Source organism: Labrus mixtus, chromosome 18, assembly GCF_963584025.1.
Source record: "Labrus mixtus chromosome 18, fLabMix1.1, whole genome shotgun sequence".
NCBI classification, from domain to species: Eukaryota; Metazoa; Chordata; class Actinopteri; order Labriformes; family Labridae; genus Labrus; species Labrus mixtus.
The window spans coordinates 15,701,299-15,718,044 of record NC_083629.1 but is presented as its reverse complement, the minus strand read 5'-3'; the positions used below and the strand labels follow the sequence as shown (position 1 = coordinate 15,718,044).

The window sequence follows — 16,746 nt, the reverse complement described above, 5'->3', positions numbered from 1 at the left end:
ATAACAGATGCAAAATACTAAAAATAATTAAATACAATTCAACAGAAAAGAACCCAAAGTGCACGATACCCAACAGACATATATAACCCGACCATCACAAGAACCATTATAAGAACCCAGGAAACACAAGAACCCAACAACTAGAGCTGAGACCAAGAGGAACCAAAGATTTAAAAAAATGTAAGAAACTAAAAGAGCTGAAAAAAATAAATAAAAAGATAACAGCAATACGAAGGTAAGAGCAGTAAAAGAAATAGAAACAAGTGGTTAAAGGATAAAAAAAAACTATAATATTAATAAAAATAAAAAGTAAATATAAATATGAAACATAAATAGACAAAGTAAGTAAGATAAGAAATTTCCAAGTTAAAACACAAGAGGAGATTAAGATATGAGCATAAATACGAGATAAGACCATAAATAAAAGGACAGTAAGAAGTAAAAGAAGATAAAAATAGTAAAACCAGTAAGAAAAGACATTAAGAAGACGACATCACATAAAAGCAAGTCTGTAAAAGTATGTTTTAAGAAGGGATTTAAAAGAATTGAGGGAATCTGCAAGTCTTATCTCCTCAGGGCGGTCGTTCCAAAGTCGAGGGGCCCTGACTGAAAAGGCCCGGTCACCTTTAGTTTTAAGTCTCGACTTTGGAACGACCAGGAGGCCCCCACCTGAGGATCTAAGACTGATATCATCTTTCATTTTTCTTTCAAAAGGTTAAAGGTAATATTGCTTTACAGTAATCAAGTCATTCATCTTTAAACAAATAGCCAAATCTTTTTGAATCACATCAAACTAAATATAAAGGTACAATTCCCTTGCAAATAAAAGTATAGTATTTAATCAATTTTATTCATATTGGCTTTACAATAACAACTATAGAACGTAATAACAAAGGTGTCTTGGTGACCATTTTATGCAACTTTTCTCACACTGAACGTATTGCTTCATCCTTTAGTGTTGTGTGAAACCTACATACACACACCCACACACACACACACACACACACACACACACACACACACACACACACACACACACACACACACACACACACACACACACACACACACACACACAGGCAGGTTTAGGTCATTCCTACAAAAGGAAATTGGGTCCTGATTACAGATTGGTGTTAATGTGGGTCAACCTGAGGTCTGATTTCACTTTTATTGAACATGACAGAAGGGGAGAAGGAGAATAGATTCGTGGCAACATAAAGAAGGGGACACGGTTTGTGTTCACAAAATATCTCTCAACAACAGTTAATACAAATAAAAGATATATGTGTAAGACAAATCACAACAGTTGAATGCCATGTCCGTTGTATTTGTTCTGCGATGATCTGTGGGGGAGCCAGAATCAAATCAAAGCGACTCATCAATAAGTCAGACATGCAGCATAAAATGCTATCATTGACGAAAATGACTTTTCAACCCCATCAGCCACCAGTTTACTTTATCAAATATGTTTTATGGCAGGTAAATCCACCTTTAACCCCTCCGTGATTTCCCCCTGTCAGGTCCCTTCCTGTGATTATCTAAAGATACAAAGGTGCTGATCAGTGTCACCTGTGTCACAATGTTCCATCAATATTTCAGAGGTTTGCTGATGTCAGCGAAGCGTATAAAGAGGGGGGCATCTTAGTACCGGAGACTTCCATACGTCCAGGGCGTTTTGACTGACTTCCCCCCACCCTAAAGATAAAGACGCCTCCTGTTTGTGTTTCAGCACCATGATCAGCGCTCGTGCTCTCCTCCTCGCGGCCACCTGCTGCTGCACCTTTCTGTGGTTAGCTCGCGCAGAGGACTCCTCTCTGGAGACGCGATCGTTGGATTTCTCCCTGAAGACTCAGCAGGAGAGAGACCTGGTGAGAGAATTTATGAAGGAAATTGTACAATATTTGATATGTTCTGGAGAGAAGCTCGCGAAATGATCTATTACAAACGATTACGCACAGGAAGCAAGGGGCTGAAATGTTCAGCTTCGAAATGAAGTCTAATGAGTTTCCAATGTCAAGTCAAGCTCTAATGATTCTAATTTATCTTTCACTAAAGTTTAATCTGAACTCTTTTCAATGCAGATTGACGCCTTGCAAGAAGTTTTGGAGAAGCTGAGGAGCAAAGAGATGCCTTTAGAGAAAAAGCTTGGCTGGCTGCCTTCGGTATGTACATGACATTTGAAATATTGGGTCTAACTCATCAATTTAGTAGGTAGGCCTATGTTTTGTAGTATTTCGGATGTACTATGTGTAAATACGCTGAGGTAAAAGCGGTTTAAAAGGTTATTTGTCTTCTTAGAGCATGCATAAATTCAAAATTCTCTAGGCATACGTGTAAAATTCATTGTTTTAAAGGGTTAAAGATTTTTTTTGGCAAGAAAATAATCATTTTCAATCATTGCAGTGTGACGCTGGGGAGCCGTGTGCCGTGCGTAAAGGCGCGCGTATTGGAACGCTGTGCAGCTGTCCTCGGGGTACTGCCTGTAATTTCTATGTTCTCAAATGTTTGTGAAAGAAGAAAAACAAGGCAAAGGGTGCAAGAAAACACAGGAGAGGAGTGATGGGATTGAAGGGACCAGTCTGTTGTTAGTCCGGGAACGATACGGATAAAATGTGATTTTCTTTTATAAACCTGGACTGGATGTCAAATGTCACAATGTTAGTTTTTAATTGTGTACATTGTTTTTGCATGTGTACATCCGTCTCAACCTTGACTTTTAATGTGTGTAACAGATCTTAGGTAAAGTTATTTTGTGAAGAGTTATGGCATCTTGTTTGTATATTTGAATGTAATTTTTGTCAGGACCTCGTTTTCTTTTTTTCATTTTATCTGCTGCACTTGTTCCTGTTCTGTGGAAAATTGTGGACAATTGGTTTCTAAACACATTTGTATGATGAGGGGGTCAATAAATTTACTCAACTTTATTGAAGTGTCTTTGTGTCATTTAGCAGCTTTTGATTGATTGTGATTTATTGTAGAAACACAAAGGATATTTTCTCCTTTTCTTGAAATGGGCTCATTTGTGTTGGTCTACTTGTGCTACCTTATTACAGCACACAATATTACACAGGCCGACTTTCACTTTGGCGTTGCTTACATTTTCAGTGCAGGACTTGAAGTCACAGTATTTATACTTTATGGTATTAGTAGGCTGCTTCTAAGTAAAGGACCTGTTTACTTCTACTTGGACACCAACAAGAGAAGTGAATTGATTCCTTTTGCCACGGGCCATCAATAATTCAGCCTCCTCCTACACATCCGCTAATGTGCGGCTGCATTCCTGCACAGCAGCTGTCATCTCTGTGCAATAAGAAAGAGGCGCTGCTGTCAGCCTTTTTCAATGACATCACAGCCGAGTGCGAGCTTTCCAACATGGCGTCCAGCCGGGTGCTGGAGAGGGAGGTCCAGGAGGAGCCGAGGCGCGCTGCCACCGCAAACACCGACTTCTGCCTCCACAAATACTCCCTGCTCATCATCATCGGACGGACTGCTCCCCCTGGACACACGGGTCACATCAGTGAGGAAATAGAGCGAGGTACGTGTATTTCAACCCCACCATTCACAGCGACTGTACATCGCTTTGGTTTCTTTCACCATCGAATAAAAAAAAATGCAGATTCTACAAGTTCTCGTCGATTAAACATTTACTGAGGGTGCTACATTGCAGTGTTGGTGCAATTTTATCCACCCTACAGGGCTGAGGATGCGTCATCTGCCCATACTCCAGCATCAGCACCACCTCGTCCCTGAAGGCGCATTATAATCAAAAGCAGTCTGAGGCTGGTGGACTGTCTTTGAATCAGTGAATCGTTATGTAAGGAGACGCTTTTGGGGGAATGTTGCAGGGCGGATATTAAGCCAACAGATAGACACTTGTAAACGATGTGCCATTTACCTTTGCGTGTTGTTGAACAGCAGTTAATGCGGATGCTGTAGACATGCAAGAATAACCCTTTACAAACTACGCTCGACTGTACACCATGGGTAAATAATTTGGGTAAAAAATACACTGAAATAACAGGAACATAGAACAATAAAGACCAAGAGCGATTCAGATGTTTTCAATCAGTCACATTTTAACACTGTGTGCTCAAAAATATCTAAAGTCTCATCTTTTCATGTGCTGAAGTGTGTGTCATTTGTTGTGATGGTTTATTCACTTCAAGATGTCTGAAATGTTATCACATATGACTTTTCATTTCTGCAACATGTTTACATATATGTTATGTCATCTCAACTCGCACTCTTGTTGTGTTATCAGAAGTGCAACATGTCATGTAATAGTGTACAAAAACGTACACATACGTGTGCTTGTGTTATACTCGTGAATTTAATTTGCACATTAAACTTGAAATTAAATATCTTGACATTTGTTCGAAAGTAAAACCGACCGCTGCCTCATGCGACCTTTTCACTTTGACCTCTAGGTATCCGGTCCTGGGATGTCGACTTACAATCGTGTAATCTGAACCTCTTTCTCCAAGAGTTTCTGTCCCATCATACGGCGTCTTTCAAGGGTGCAGGTAAGCGCGAGTGTGACTCCCTGCTCAAACTCTACAGACAACCCTGTGCCTCTTGTTACTTAGCGGTTCAATCGGTCAGGGGTCAATGAGGAAGGAAGGAAGGAAGGAAGGAAAGTGGTGGAGCAGTTGGGCGATTGTTAGACATGGGTGGGCCCAGTGGACAGAAAACAATGGAGCCCTTTAACTAAGCGGTGCCACCTCCCTGCAGGGCCGAGGGCAACTGGGGAAAATGCTGACAAACATCAGTCAGACAGTTGTAATACTGCTTATCCCTGAAGTGTGGTGATGAACAGGGACAAGAAAAGACATCTCTTTTCACAAGGATAAAATAGAAGCCAGGGAGCGTCTATGTGGCAAACACTTCCATAGGGAAGTCTCATTTAATAAGAGTTAGGGTTAACATGCTATTGTCGGGAATTTGTAAAATAATGTTCCACAGCTAAATTGTATTGTGGGAACAAGGTTAATAACTTGTTGGGCAATGACAGATACAAATCTTGTGTGAAGATAGAAACTTGTTCCAAGGGGAAGCAGGATGGCCTCATGGTGAGGTCACCTGCTCCACGGACAGAGGCTATAGTCGATGTGCAGCAGCCGTGGGTTCAAATCCGGCTTTGGTCCTGTGCTGCATGTCAACCCCCTCTCGCTCCTCACAACACGTCCTGTTTCTCTCCAGCTGTCCTATACAATAACTGCAATTTAGTAAAAAGAAATTATTTTGCCTGCATGATAAGTTATTTGCACAGGATAACTTGTTACCACAACATATCTATCTGTAACTTTGATCTTGCGAGATCATTTTCTCTGATTGTCTTGTGCACTGAAGATATAATCCTTTTATGAAAAAAAAAGATCACAACCTGTTTGTGCACGATAATTCTCATCATTATTTTGTGCAATCAAGACAACAATCTTGTGGGACAAGAATTTTTTTTTTGTGTGTGAATTAGATTGTTACCTTATTCTTTTTCAATAACTGAAGAGTTTCAACAAAATGGATCACTATCTTGTGAAAACAGGACGATGAGTTGTTTAAATGACCCTGTGTGACGATATCATAACTTGTTTGATTAAGATAATTAGCCTCAGTGCACAAGGTAAAAAGTATCACCTGATGGGACATTTGGGGCTTCCTCTGTGTCTAAGTTTAGCAAGAACAAAACAAAAGGAAATAACTCTGTTTTTTTTGGTCTCCCCCTTAAATGGGAACAAAATGGCTAATGAAGAGCTAGCAGAGACACATTTTGTAATCTTCTGTATCTTGTATCTTTCAGTTTATGTTTATTTTAAGACAAACTTTTTTACGTGATTTTCTCATTACTTTCCGTTTGGCCTTTGTTAGCCTCTGCATCATCAAACGTTGATCTAGCACCCCTTAGACTGGATTTGCGCTGCTGATTGAGTTAACTTGGCATCTCGTCCTCACACGGTCCCTCTGACTCAGCTGTTCCATTCTTCTTCCTTCCTCTGTTTCTCTGAGGGAATCAATCACACGCCTGGCTGTCCCAGTTCAGTCTGACTTCTTTGTGTTTACCTCCCATTATTCTCAGCTCAGATCTGTCAGCTTGTCTCTCCCTCCCTCAGCTCTGACTTTACCCGAGTTCTTGTTTACTTTCCTTGCCTGTCAGTCTTACTTTTTCTACTCTCTGTTTTTCTCTTTGCACCCTTAGGGCAGAAGTGCCTCCGCCACAGTACCAGAGTGTTGGACACTCAGGTGCTGATCAGTCCAGCTCAAGACCAGGTTCACCCAGAGGTGAGTGGAGAAACTCAGGTTTATTCTCCAAATTCTTGAAAGATATTTGACCAAATCAAATTTGATAACCTGTAGCCACCGAATGATGTGTATATGTGCATAAAACATGACTTGAATGTGAGTTATGAATCATCATAATGCTTCTCAGTTCATTTTTTTGCTGAATAAGCACAAAAGCCTCTTAGGTTTTGAATTATGCAATGTGGTAATCTATGTTTTTTTTATGTGTGCCTCCTCTTTTCGTTTCCTTTGATGCTGTTCTTTCCCTTTCCATTATCCGAGAACAAAGTGACATTGCAAAATAAAAGCTCTTTCTCTTTTTGTGACCATGGCCAGGTGTTGGCTCTGCTGTCCAGGGATTCTGCACACAAGCTGCTGATCTTGGCTGGCCAGAGTGTGGAGGAGAGCGGAGAGCTGCTGTTTCATAGAGGGCTGTTTTCACCACAGCTGCTGAAACAGATACTAACCGAGCAGGTACGACATTGTCTCTCTGTGACCTTTACTTTTTTTGTTTTTGACAAATTAAGCTCTGGAGCCTCACATTTAAGAAGCTAAAACCAAAGGAATGTTGGCAGTGAAAAATAGCTCAAAACAGTCAAACCATTATCAATGCTGTGATCGATTTCTTTTGTGTCAATGGAATAACTGAAGAGACATTTTTCTGACTTAAATCATTTTCTGTGTAACTCAGAAAGTAAATTTCACCGTTTCCTTGGATGTAAATAAACAATGTATTCTTTAGATGATACCTTAACGTTAACGAAGTTTGCTTGGGATACATTTCTCACCTTCATATTAACAGCATTTCACAGCTGAAGGTATCGATAACAGTCTTGTTCTCTAAGACATGTTTTTCAAAACAGAGCAGTTTTCCTTCTCTCATTACGCTGCGTTGAGCCCCTTTACTGTCGAGGTCTTTAAATCTAATATCAGCTTTATCTGAATCATATGCACACCACTTGAGCTTTGCAATATCTCCCTCTAGTTGATGTTTTCTTATGATCTTTCTTTAAAAGTCTGTTTCACCCATGGGTTATCAAAATCATTGATGTAACAGATTGCCTGTGTGGGGATGGAAGCTCTCTTGCTTTTCTATTGAGCTTTTATATGATAGGTTGCACCAGATAATCACAGCTCTCCTCTGTGCTACAAAATAAAAGTCTGTGAGAGAAAGCAGACCGCAACCCCCCTTTCTTAAGCTTACTGCAAAATGTTGAGATTGCCTTACATCTTATACCTTGCCATATATACCTATATAGGCTCTTTAGTCAATTAATTACATTGGTTATGGTTCACATTCAGTTGAAATTTTATGTATCTATTCCTTTTTCTTACTAAACTCATAAAAATGATCTCTTGTTTTTATTAAGTGTGCATGGACCAAACTTGCTCTTACTCTCTTTTTACTGCCCTCTTTCTTTTTGTGCAGGGATTTCTTATTTGCTTGTGTTTATGTCTTCACAATTCATCTGTGATAAGATAATATTGGATGAGAGTGTTTAAAAAACTTGACAGTGCTTGAAAAACAAATATGTCCTGTAACAATAGGATCATGTTCTGTCTTTAGTTTATAAATCAAGAGGTCCCTGCCACCTCCTCCAAACTCCGTCTGACCCTCAGCTGTCCCAACATCGGCCACTGGAGGAAGACTCTGTTGGAAAACCAGCTTCTGCAGGGTCCGTTCACACTGCACATCAATCCCCCAGAGGTGCTGCCTGCCATGGAGGCGCTGGGGGAATTCACCTCCCTCATCTCTGGCACCGTCTCTCCTCCATCTCCCTTCGACCTCCTGCCTCCTCCCATCACTGTGGGTTTTCTCAAGCTGTCTCGCCCTTGCTGCTATGTTTTCCCTGCCGGCCGCGGTGACTGCGCCTTCTTTGCTGTGAACGGTTTCACGGTGTTGATGGACGGCGGCTCAGACTCCCAGGCCTGCTTCTGGAAGCTGGTACGCCACCTCGACAGAGTTGATGCAGTCTTGTTGACGCACATCGGGACGGAGAATCTCCCGGGAGTCAACACCTTCCTGGAGAGAAAGGTGGCTGAGCTGGAGATGAGCTCTGATGTCAAAGGTAAAAGTAAAGTCACTTATGATCATATAGCCTTAATTTACAGATGCTAAAAAAATCTGTACAGCACATATCAACCTCTACATTTAGACCCTGGTTTAGTTTATTTATTTTAATTAAGATAGTTAAAACTTCCCAAAAAAAACATGTTATAGTGGGAAAAACAGGTTGGGGATCCCTCTTTTGTAAAAGAACGATGGTGATGGTGTTGATATTCATGCAAAAAAGAAAATGTAATTTTTGAATGTGAAGAGACATTCTCTGTAGTCCTCTGTTTCATGTTCAAACATCCTTTTTATTCGCTGCTCTGTGTCTTCATGTTGTCTGAACAGATGACTCGTCAAAGAAGCTCATCTCCCCAGAGCTGGGAGTTGTATTCTTTAACGCCCCCAGCAGGTTGCAGGTGGAGGAACAGCCTTGTGAGTGATGTTTTAAAACGTACTGTCTGTTGTTGTCCCTCCTGCTTATCAGATCTGTGTCCGTTAGCGTTTACATTTGCATTGCAAAACTTCAATGATACATGAATTAGTTACCTGTCCAGTGTTGGCCTTTTCAAGATTAAACGGTAGACTATTCTTTTTTTTTCTTTTAAACCACCATGTAGGTTTTGAACTGCATATATCTTTGAACCTTAACAAACTAGTTGTATGTATTTGCTTCCTTAAGTTTCTACATTTTTTTATGAGAAGTCTTTCTTTCCTTGTTCTTCCAAGCTAATCTAAGGCTCTTTTTTTATTTAACAATTGAAGTCAGTTAACATGAAGATGGTCTTACATGCGATTTTTTTAATGCAAGATATTTTTTGAATATGAGTTTGAACTTGGTAACTAAAGTAAGAAACATCACATACCCAGCAACTGCAGAAATCATTATAATAATGATAAAAAGCCCTTTATTTTTTTAGCACCTCTTCACATATACTAACAAAATGTTTCACAACAGCAGAATAATAAGAGTCTTATTCTGTGAAGAGATAAAAATACAGTACAGGGAACATTTACTTAGGAACAAAACAAACTAAACTTGCAGCCAATGTTTCAGATACATTAAAAAAATATACAGCGTGACAGAAAGTGTGTTTTAGTCTTTGTCGATATACTGTACATGTTGATGTGTACATAATCAAAGAGTACCAATAAAGAGTCATACACAGTTCTGGATTAGTAAAAGGCCATCTAAAAAAAATGCATTTTAAAAAGAGATTTAAAAAAGGGACTAAAAGGGAAAGGGGAGTAAGGGGGCAAAGGGAATTCATAGAAATAACTTCTGAAGAAGAAAAAAGGAAGAAGGAATCTGAACTGCAACTCTTTTATACCCTGGAGTTTGGTGGTCCTCATATTCATACACATTAATAGGTGGATATTTTTGACACAACAAGACAGTGAGAGATAAAACCCTCAAGTAATCAGCTCAGTTTCTGATGTGACTGATTCCTATGAAGTCAAGTTATCGTTTTTTCTCATGCCAGGTGTTGACAATGTACTGAGGAGCACACACCAGGCAGCCCTCACCCTACAGTTGTTGAAGAAGTTAGACATCAGACCACATCCTCTGATCCGACCACAAGGGGTCCCCATTGAGCCACTCACACTGTTTCAAAAAATGGGAGTGGGACAGTTGGACTTATATATCCTCAACCCAGGCAAAAACAGTGAGGAGTACCAGACATTCATGCAAAACTGGCCTGCTGCAGTGTCATCAGCATCCAAATCCCAAACTCTCCCTCTCCCTGCCCTGGCCTCAGTGTCTGCCCTGCTTGTGTGGCACCCAGCGTGTACACAGGAGAAGGTGGTCAGGGTGCTGTTCCCTGGTATTACCCCGCAGGCGAAGCTACTGCAGGGGCTAGAGAAGCTGAAGGGGCTGGCATTCCTCCAGAAACCCACTGTGACCACCGGGGATCTGGAGAGGCTGGGGGAGGAAAGACAGACCAAGAGGACTGAGAGCCAGGACAGTGGGAGGTCACAAGGGAAGGAGTCGACACCCAAACAAGGAAAGGATCGGGGAGGGAAAGAAGAGGGAAAGGAGGTATTTGTACGGGAAAAAGGCAAAGTATTTAATGGACTTGCAACAAGAGACGCTGACAAAAGCAGAATCAAAGAGGCCGGTGCAAAGCAAAAAGCAGCAGCATCAGAGAAGAATAGTTCAAAAAAGGGTGGAGGGAGGGATGGAAAAAAAGAGGAGAAGGCTGGCAATAAAGAAGAGAACAGTGTTGTCAGGAATGATCACGGGAAAAAGGATCTTGTCACTCCTAAACCAAAGACTGAAAATAAAACTAAACTTAAAAAGGAAGCAAAGAATGACTCTAAAATGGGGGCAAAGAAAACAAAAAAACCACCAGGAAAGGATACAAGCAATGGCAAGAAGGCACATGCAGACACTGAATTGTCAAAAAACAACTTAACAAAACCCAATGCTAGGACTGTGTCAGAAACCCCAGAGCCAGATGCAGAGCAGCAGCATCAAAAACACGAGAAAGAGCCTGAAGAGAACCCTTGTGGCTCCAAATTGTCTTCCCCTGAGGATATGACAGCTGCTTTCCTCCAGCTCCGGGCGGAGAGTGAAAGGGAAGACGCAGAGAAAGGAAATAAAAAAATCAGCGAGTCAGGTAATGGAAGGATCGCTGGAGGTTTGAAGGAAGAGGTAGTTAATGAAGCTGCTGATACACGAGGGGAAGAAGCAGCAGGTTGCACAGGGCTGATGGGAGGGGAGAGTGTTGATAATGGAGCACAAGAAAAGCCTTGCACTGGAGAGAAAGCTGAGCAAGACCAGTCTGGGAACTCGTCTAAGCCAGCAAAGGTTTTAGGATTTCCCTGTCCCTTGAACAAAGCACCAATGACAGAACAAACAGTCCAGCAAGATATAACCCCAACCGAATACACTCTCCTGGATGGGGCTTTGAGGAGCAGCCCTCCCTCCCGTTCGTCTCCAGACAACAAGGCAGCCAACAGCCCTGATGAGGAGACCGTAGAGCAAGCCTCCCCTGACTCACGGCCCAACAGTGCAGGCCACACTCCTTACTGTCTGTCCCCGGCTGATGTGTGGTGCAACAGGGCCACTCTCAGCCGGTTACAGGCGCAGGGGGACTTAGACGCAGCTGATGTCAACCAGCCAAATGGATCATCCAAGCAATGTGAGGAGCAGCCCAAAACGGTCACAGAGAGCAACTCGAATCCCAGAGAGAAGCAGCTGAGCTTCCTTTCTTTGGGTTCGTTTAAAGACGGATCCTCCGACCCCTCTCCCTCTTTCACTACCACGACCACCACACACTCCATGCCCGCAGAGGTGAGCTCACCTCAGTCCACAGAAGTGGACGAATCACTGTCGATGTCCTTGGAGCAGGGACCAATCTATGTGAGCCAGAGAGACGGGGACGACAGTGTTCAGCACTCCAACTCCAATAGCAGCCATTGTGCGGGGATGTCTCTTCCAGCTAAAAAGGCTCCAAGGTCTTTAGGGCAGGGTTCAGATATGGGACGCCCTCCAGCTCCGAACACGCTCCATTTTGATGCGTCAGCTCACGATGTGGATCTGTGTCTGGTTTCCCCCTGCGAGTTCAAGCATTTCAAAGCACCCGACTCGAGCTCAGGTGGGAGTGAGCCCTTCAGAGGAGCCTTTCATCACAGCCACAATAACAACAACCCAAAGGAAGCGTCCCCCAGCGAGTCAAACGCCCCTGTCATCACCGAGGACTGTCCGTCCACCACAGCAGATGGCGCTCTGGACTCGGATGAGGACGAGTCTTGCAGCGAGCCGTCTAACTCCCCACATGACCTCCGCACAAGTCGGGCTCTGCCTCAGGACCCGCCTCCAGCCCCTCTCAGGGATAGTCCACCCCTACCCCCACACCCTGACGCCTCCATGCCCGTTCCTCAGTCTGACTCTGACGCTAACGGGAAGAGGGCAAAAGGGGCCGGCATGCGAGGGAAAAAAACGCCAGCGGTGAGTTCGTCTTATGACCATAGAAGTTAAGTCTGTCTGTGAAATTCTGCGCAGACGTTCATGAAGTCTTGTGCCAAACATTTTGGTGAATTTTGTTTTCATGGCTGCGAATGTGAAGTGGTGTGTCCCCTTTAAGTTTCTACTTTTGGTCACAGTTGGAAAATGTTTCATCTAAAGACTATAATGATAAAAAGCATCCTGCACAACATTAGTAACCTTCGCTCAGGGGACCAGTCAGGGTTGATCAGGCCATGGCTTGTGTCCCTGCAGCGTTGGCCCACGGCTCAGATCTCCTGATCTAAAGCCACCTAGATCCCCTCCCTGCAGTCTCACCTGTGGCAGTTTCCTTTACCAAGGGCTTTTGGGCAGCTTATTTGGATATCCTCAATTGAACTCCAATGATCATCAATTCATTGAAATATTTCTGTGTGACACATCACAGGTCCAAGGTCAGATTGGGCACTCAACGGGTAGTTAAAGTTTTTCTAATTAAATGTGTAGAACAACACATTTAAATTTACAGGAAATACATTTTCTTTTTCCAAAATTTCAAAAAGCTTACAAAAAAACTTACAAGCATTGAACATGATTAGGTAGATGCTCATGGAAGACATTTTTTGAGGACCTACTGTTCCAAGGTGATTATTTTGAGAAGATGATTTATTATCAAGGCAGAGTGAATTCATTGACTTCTAATAAGTTAAGCTTTTCTGTTTGCAGGTTATTGAAGCTTCCCAAAGATCAGGCTCGGGTAAAGGCAGGACAGGGAGTCAAAGTGGAGTGGCAAAGGTCTCCTTGACTCGCACCCCTTCCTCTAGCAACCGTTCAGCACCAGCAAAGTCCGCAGCCAATCCAGGTATGAGTTATACAATAGATATGAAATGTTTGGCTTCAGTCTTACAATTTCCTTTCCAATATTTAGTATTTTATGGACAAAAGTGTGTCCACTGATTTCTTTTTCACACAGCAGTTATCTCTCTTACCACAGGCTCCAAAACTACCTCTAATGGAGAAGTCAGTGTGTACGTGGACTTGGCCTACATTCCCTCTGGATCCTCCTCCTCAACAGTCAGTGTGGACTTCTTCAGGTGTGTTCGCTCCTCCTGCTACATCATCAGCGGTGACAGTCCAGAGAGAGAGGAGCTACTGAGGAACACGCTGGACGCACTACTGGATGGCAAACGATCCTGGCCTGACACCATGCAGGTAGAAACACAAACACAACGAGATAAATGCACATTTACACATAAATGACATCAGGTTGTTGTTTGTTTGATGTAGCATTTAGCCTAAGAAGAGCTAACGAGAGAAAATTCAGCTCTGCCTGATAAACCCTTTATATCAGCCCATCGTTCTCTCTGTAACTCCAGGTGACCGTGATCCCGACCTTCGAGTCTGTGCCGATGCAGGAGTGGTACCAGCAGACCCTGGATAGACAAAGGGAGCTGGGCATCACCGTGCTTGGATCCAATAGCACTGTCGCCATGCAGGATGAGACCTTCCCTGCCTGCAAGATAGAGTTTTGAAGAAGACTTGGGCATGCAGCAACAGGTGATGCATTTGAGCTCAAGGGTGGGCGTGTGTGCGTGTAAGATAGAAAAGTAGGCTAAACGAGCGACAGAAAGCTAAAGTAAAAAACATGTGTTGTGGCTACATAAAGAGAATGGATTGCCCCCTCGTGCACGAACACAACTGATTGGATGATGACACCCCAGCTTCTTCTGAATCGCTTCTTTTTTTGGGCAACGTTTGCACCCAAACAAGTAATTTCTCTCCATCCTCGGAGAACTGTTCCTGTGGGGAGTGTTGCTTTTTTTTCTTTCTCTCTACCCATGACCCTGTGCAAAACAGGAGAGGAAATCACACTGGCTGCTAGAGATGCATGTCGGGCTGCAAACATGTGGATCCACATGAAAGCTGTAGATTAGTCAATTAAGTTAGCACACACGGGGTTAAAAGGGACAATGTGTCAGCTTGTCCTCTGTATACTAAGTAGTAGTTTTTGCTTGGTTAAAAGCTTTTAGTGCATTTTTTTTCCTTTCACTTAAATCAACCTGCTCCAGACAGCATCTGTCGTGTTTTATTTGTAAATGAATGCAGGAGAATTAAAAGAAAGTCTTACATTGTGATTGTAACCAGTGGTGTAGTGCAAGGGTATACACAGGTATATGGAGTATACCCACTTGTTTTTCAGTCTCCATAGGGTATACCCACTTCTAAATACCCTCTGATTCACACCATTGATTGATTGATTGACAATATTCAGTAGTATGCTGCAATTACTGTCCTATACTGGTGAAAAATAAAACATTTGTGGTAAATTAAAGAGTATACCATCTTCTTCAGGCACCCCTTTCTGTAAGGGAAACACAGCGTGTGGTCAGGTGTGGGTTTTTAGCACTGTAAGCAATCGAGCTGTGCTGTCTGTTGTACCTGCTTAAAAAAAAAAGTTTTGCGTCACTGCAGCCTCACTTTTGACCACCAGACTGAAAGGACGTGGAGTTGTAAAAAAAAATCAGAGAGGATTGGACAAATCTGATGATAGTGAGTGATAATCGCCCACTTGATTTGAGATTACTCAGTCTGAGTGTGCAAAGATAAATCCTTCAACAGGGATTAGAAGAGAACCAGATTAAATGTAATAGCATTAAAGCGCTCATCTTATTAAAAATGGTAATTAATTATAATCCATTACAACTGCTTAAAATCATCAGGAATGAGACAGTAAACGCTTTGGTATGCATTTTTATCTTACTATAAATACGTGATGATATGTATTTGTGGATATGGTCATACGGTTTATTTTACATGAATATTTTGCACTGCAGAAACACTTGGTGTAGTCACAGTGGGTGGTAACCACAGCTTCAAAGTATGTAAATACTAAATACAGATCATTTCAGTATTAGATTCTATTCCTTATTGGAAACTATCAAAGCTGACACTTAATGATTCTACACTGATTTGCTGTAATTGACGAACACACTGTAAATTGAATGGGTCCATATTTTCTTAGAAAGCTGCCTGAAATTTAAAGCATAATCTTGAACTAGTTAAAGGGACAATAAATGCAATGTGCAGGTCAAAATTCCCATCCATGTTTTTGCATAAAAGATTACAAGAAGACATATAGACCCAAGAGTTGTTTTTTAAATAAATGACACATGAATAATTTGATTCTGCTTAAATGCTGCCGCTCCTTCTAGGACATTGTTCTGGAAATATATCACTGCTTACACTCACAGCACAAACAACACAATATCATGAAATGAAATGATTAGGAAATGACAGAAGCAGAAAAGAAAAGCAGATTCATGATGGATGACATCCATAGTTTTCCTTTTAATTCATTGTGTCCTGTTTGAATGTCTTTACAATCCAGAGGGATGTAAAGAAATCAGGAATAATCCTCTTTGTTACTTTTCAATGTCATGGAAAGTTCTCACACATGTGAATGGTTTTTTTTAACACCATAGCACGACATACCAAACACACCACTAAGCATTGTCCTGCCTGTCTGAATGCTGCCTCCAAAGTATATTTATGCAACTATTACATGTTTTATTTGTGAAAATCCTTTGTATGTATTTATTATTACTTTCACATTATGTTCATTACAACCCTTCAAACTCTCTCCTACATGTGACACAGTTTCTGAAAAAGGCAGGCAGGTTAAATGAAATATTGAGATTTGAGTTAGAATGGATAACCGGAACTTGAACTCCACTGTAGCGAAGTGAACTGTAACTATCTGTATGTGTCTGCATGTATTAACTATTGTATGTACTGTTTGATGTTTCATTCATGATATTCATGAAGACAGAGAGCAAAGCACTATGGGAGAGCAGAATGGTGGGATGAAAAACGAGGGTTGAACACGGACAACCTTTCACTTTGTAATTGTGTGTAGTCGAACACAGTAACAATGTCAACATATGTGGATTTTGGGGGGGACTGGGATGATGAATAAAGAATGTGCATCACCATTCACACATGTCTGTTGAGAGTTTTTAAAGTGCAGATGCTTGATCAAAGCTTTCTAGGGGATGATGAAGGAAATTCCCAACATGTTGCATCTGAAAACAGGTCTGCTCCGCTTGTCTGAGGAAGTATTCTCTGTTCTAGGTGATTTTTTTTTTTTTTTTACCATATTACCACAAAAAATACTCGTGCAAAAAAAAAAACGCAGACAAAATGTTAACAGAAATAACAGTTATTTTAATTTAATTTCAATGTAGACTTTATTTTGAGTACTTTTAATTTGAGTTTGATTCTGGTACATTCATCAAGACTATTTTCTCGACATTTTATAACAGGATTAAGATTGTTCACTCGTTGAAACTGTGTCCCTCCAAACTACAAAAAATAGATCACTTTCACACATAAAATATGAAATTATTATAAAGGCTCTTTGGTAAACATGTCCTCTTTTCTCCTTGTATAATATTGAATAATTACTATAATC

The 16,746-nt window shown here is 41.6% G+C and overlaps 2 protein-coding genes across 2 annotated transcripts; both read left to right on the top strand.

Moving 5' to 3' along the window:
* The first annotated feature begins 1,541 nt into the window (after window positions 1-1,541).
* On the top strand, window positions 1,542-2,924 carry LOC132993161 (cocaine- and amphetamine-regulated transcript protein-like). Its single transcript, XM_061062840.1, has 3 exons — window positions 1,542-1,868; window positions 2,082-2,162; window positions 2,404-2,924. The coding sequence occupies exons 1-3, from the start codon at window positions 1,734-1,736 to the stop codon at window positions 2,509-2,511; spliced, it is 324 nt and encodes a 107-aa protein (XP_060918823.1). The 5' UTR covers window positions 1,542-1,733; the 3' UTR covers window positions 2,512-2,924.
* Window positions 2,925-3,126: 202 nt separating this feature from the next.
* On the top strand, window positions 3,127-16,261 carry LOC132993790 (microtubule-associated protein 1S-like). Its single transcript, XM_061063832.1, has 10 exons — window positions 3,127-3,535; window positions 4,428-4,523; window positions 6,194-6,276; window positions 6,613-6,750; window positions 7,844-8,345; window positions 8,675-8,761; window positions 9,811-12,281; window positions 13,002-13,137; window positions 13,270-13,487; window positions 13,652-16,261. The coding sequence occupies exons 1-10, from the start codon at window positions 3,265-3,267 to the stop codon at window positions 13,805-13,807; spliced, it is 4,158 nt and encodes a 1,385-aa protein (XP_060919815.1). The 5' UTR covers window positions 3,127-3,264; the 3' UTR covers window positions 13,808-16,261.
* Window positions 16,262-16,746: the final 485 nt, after the last annotated feature.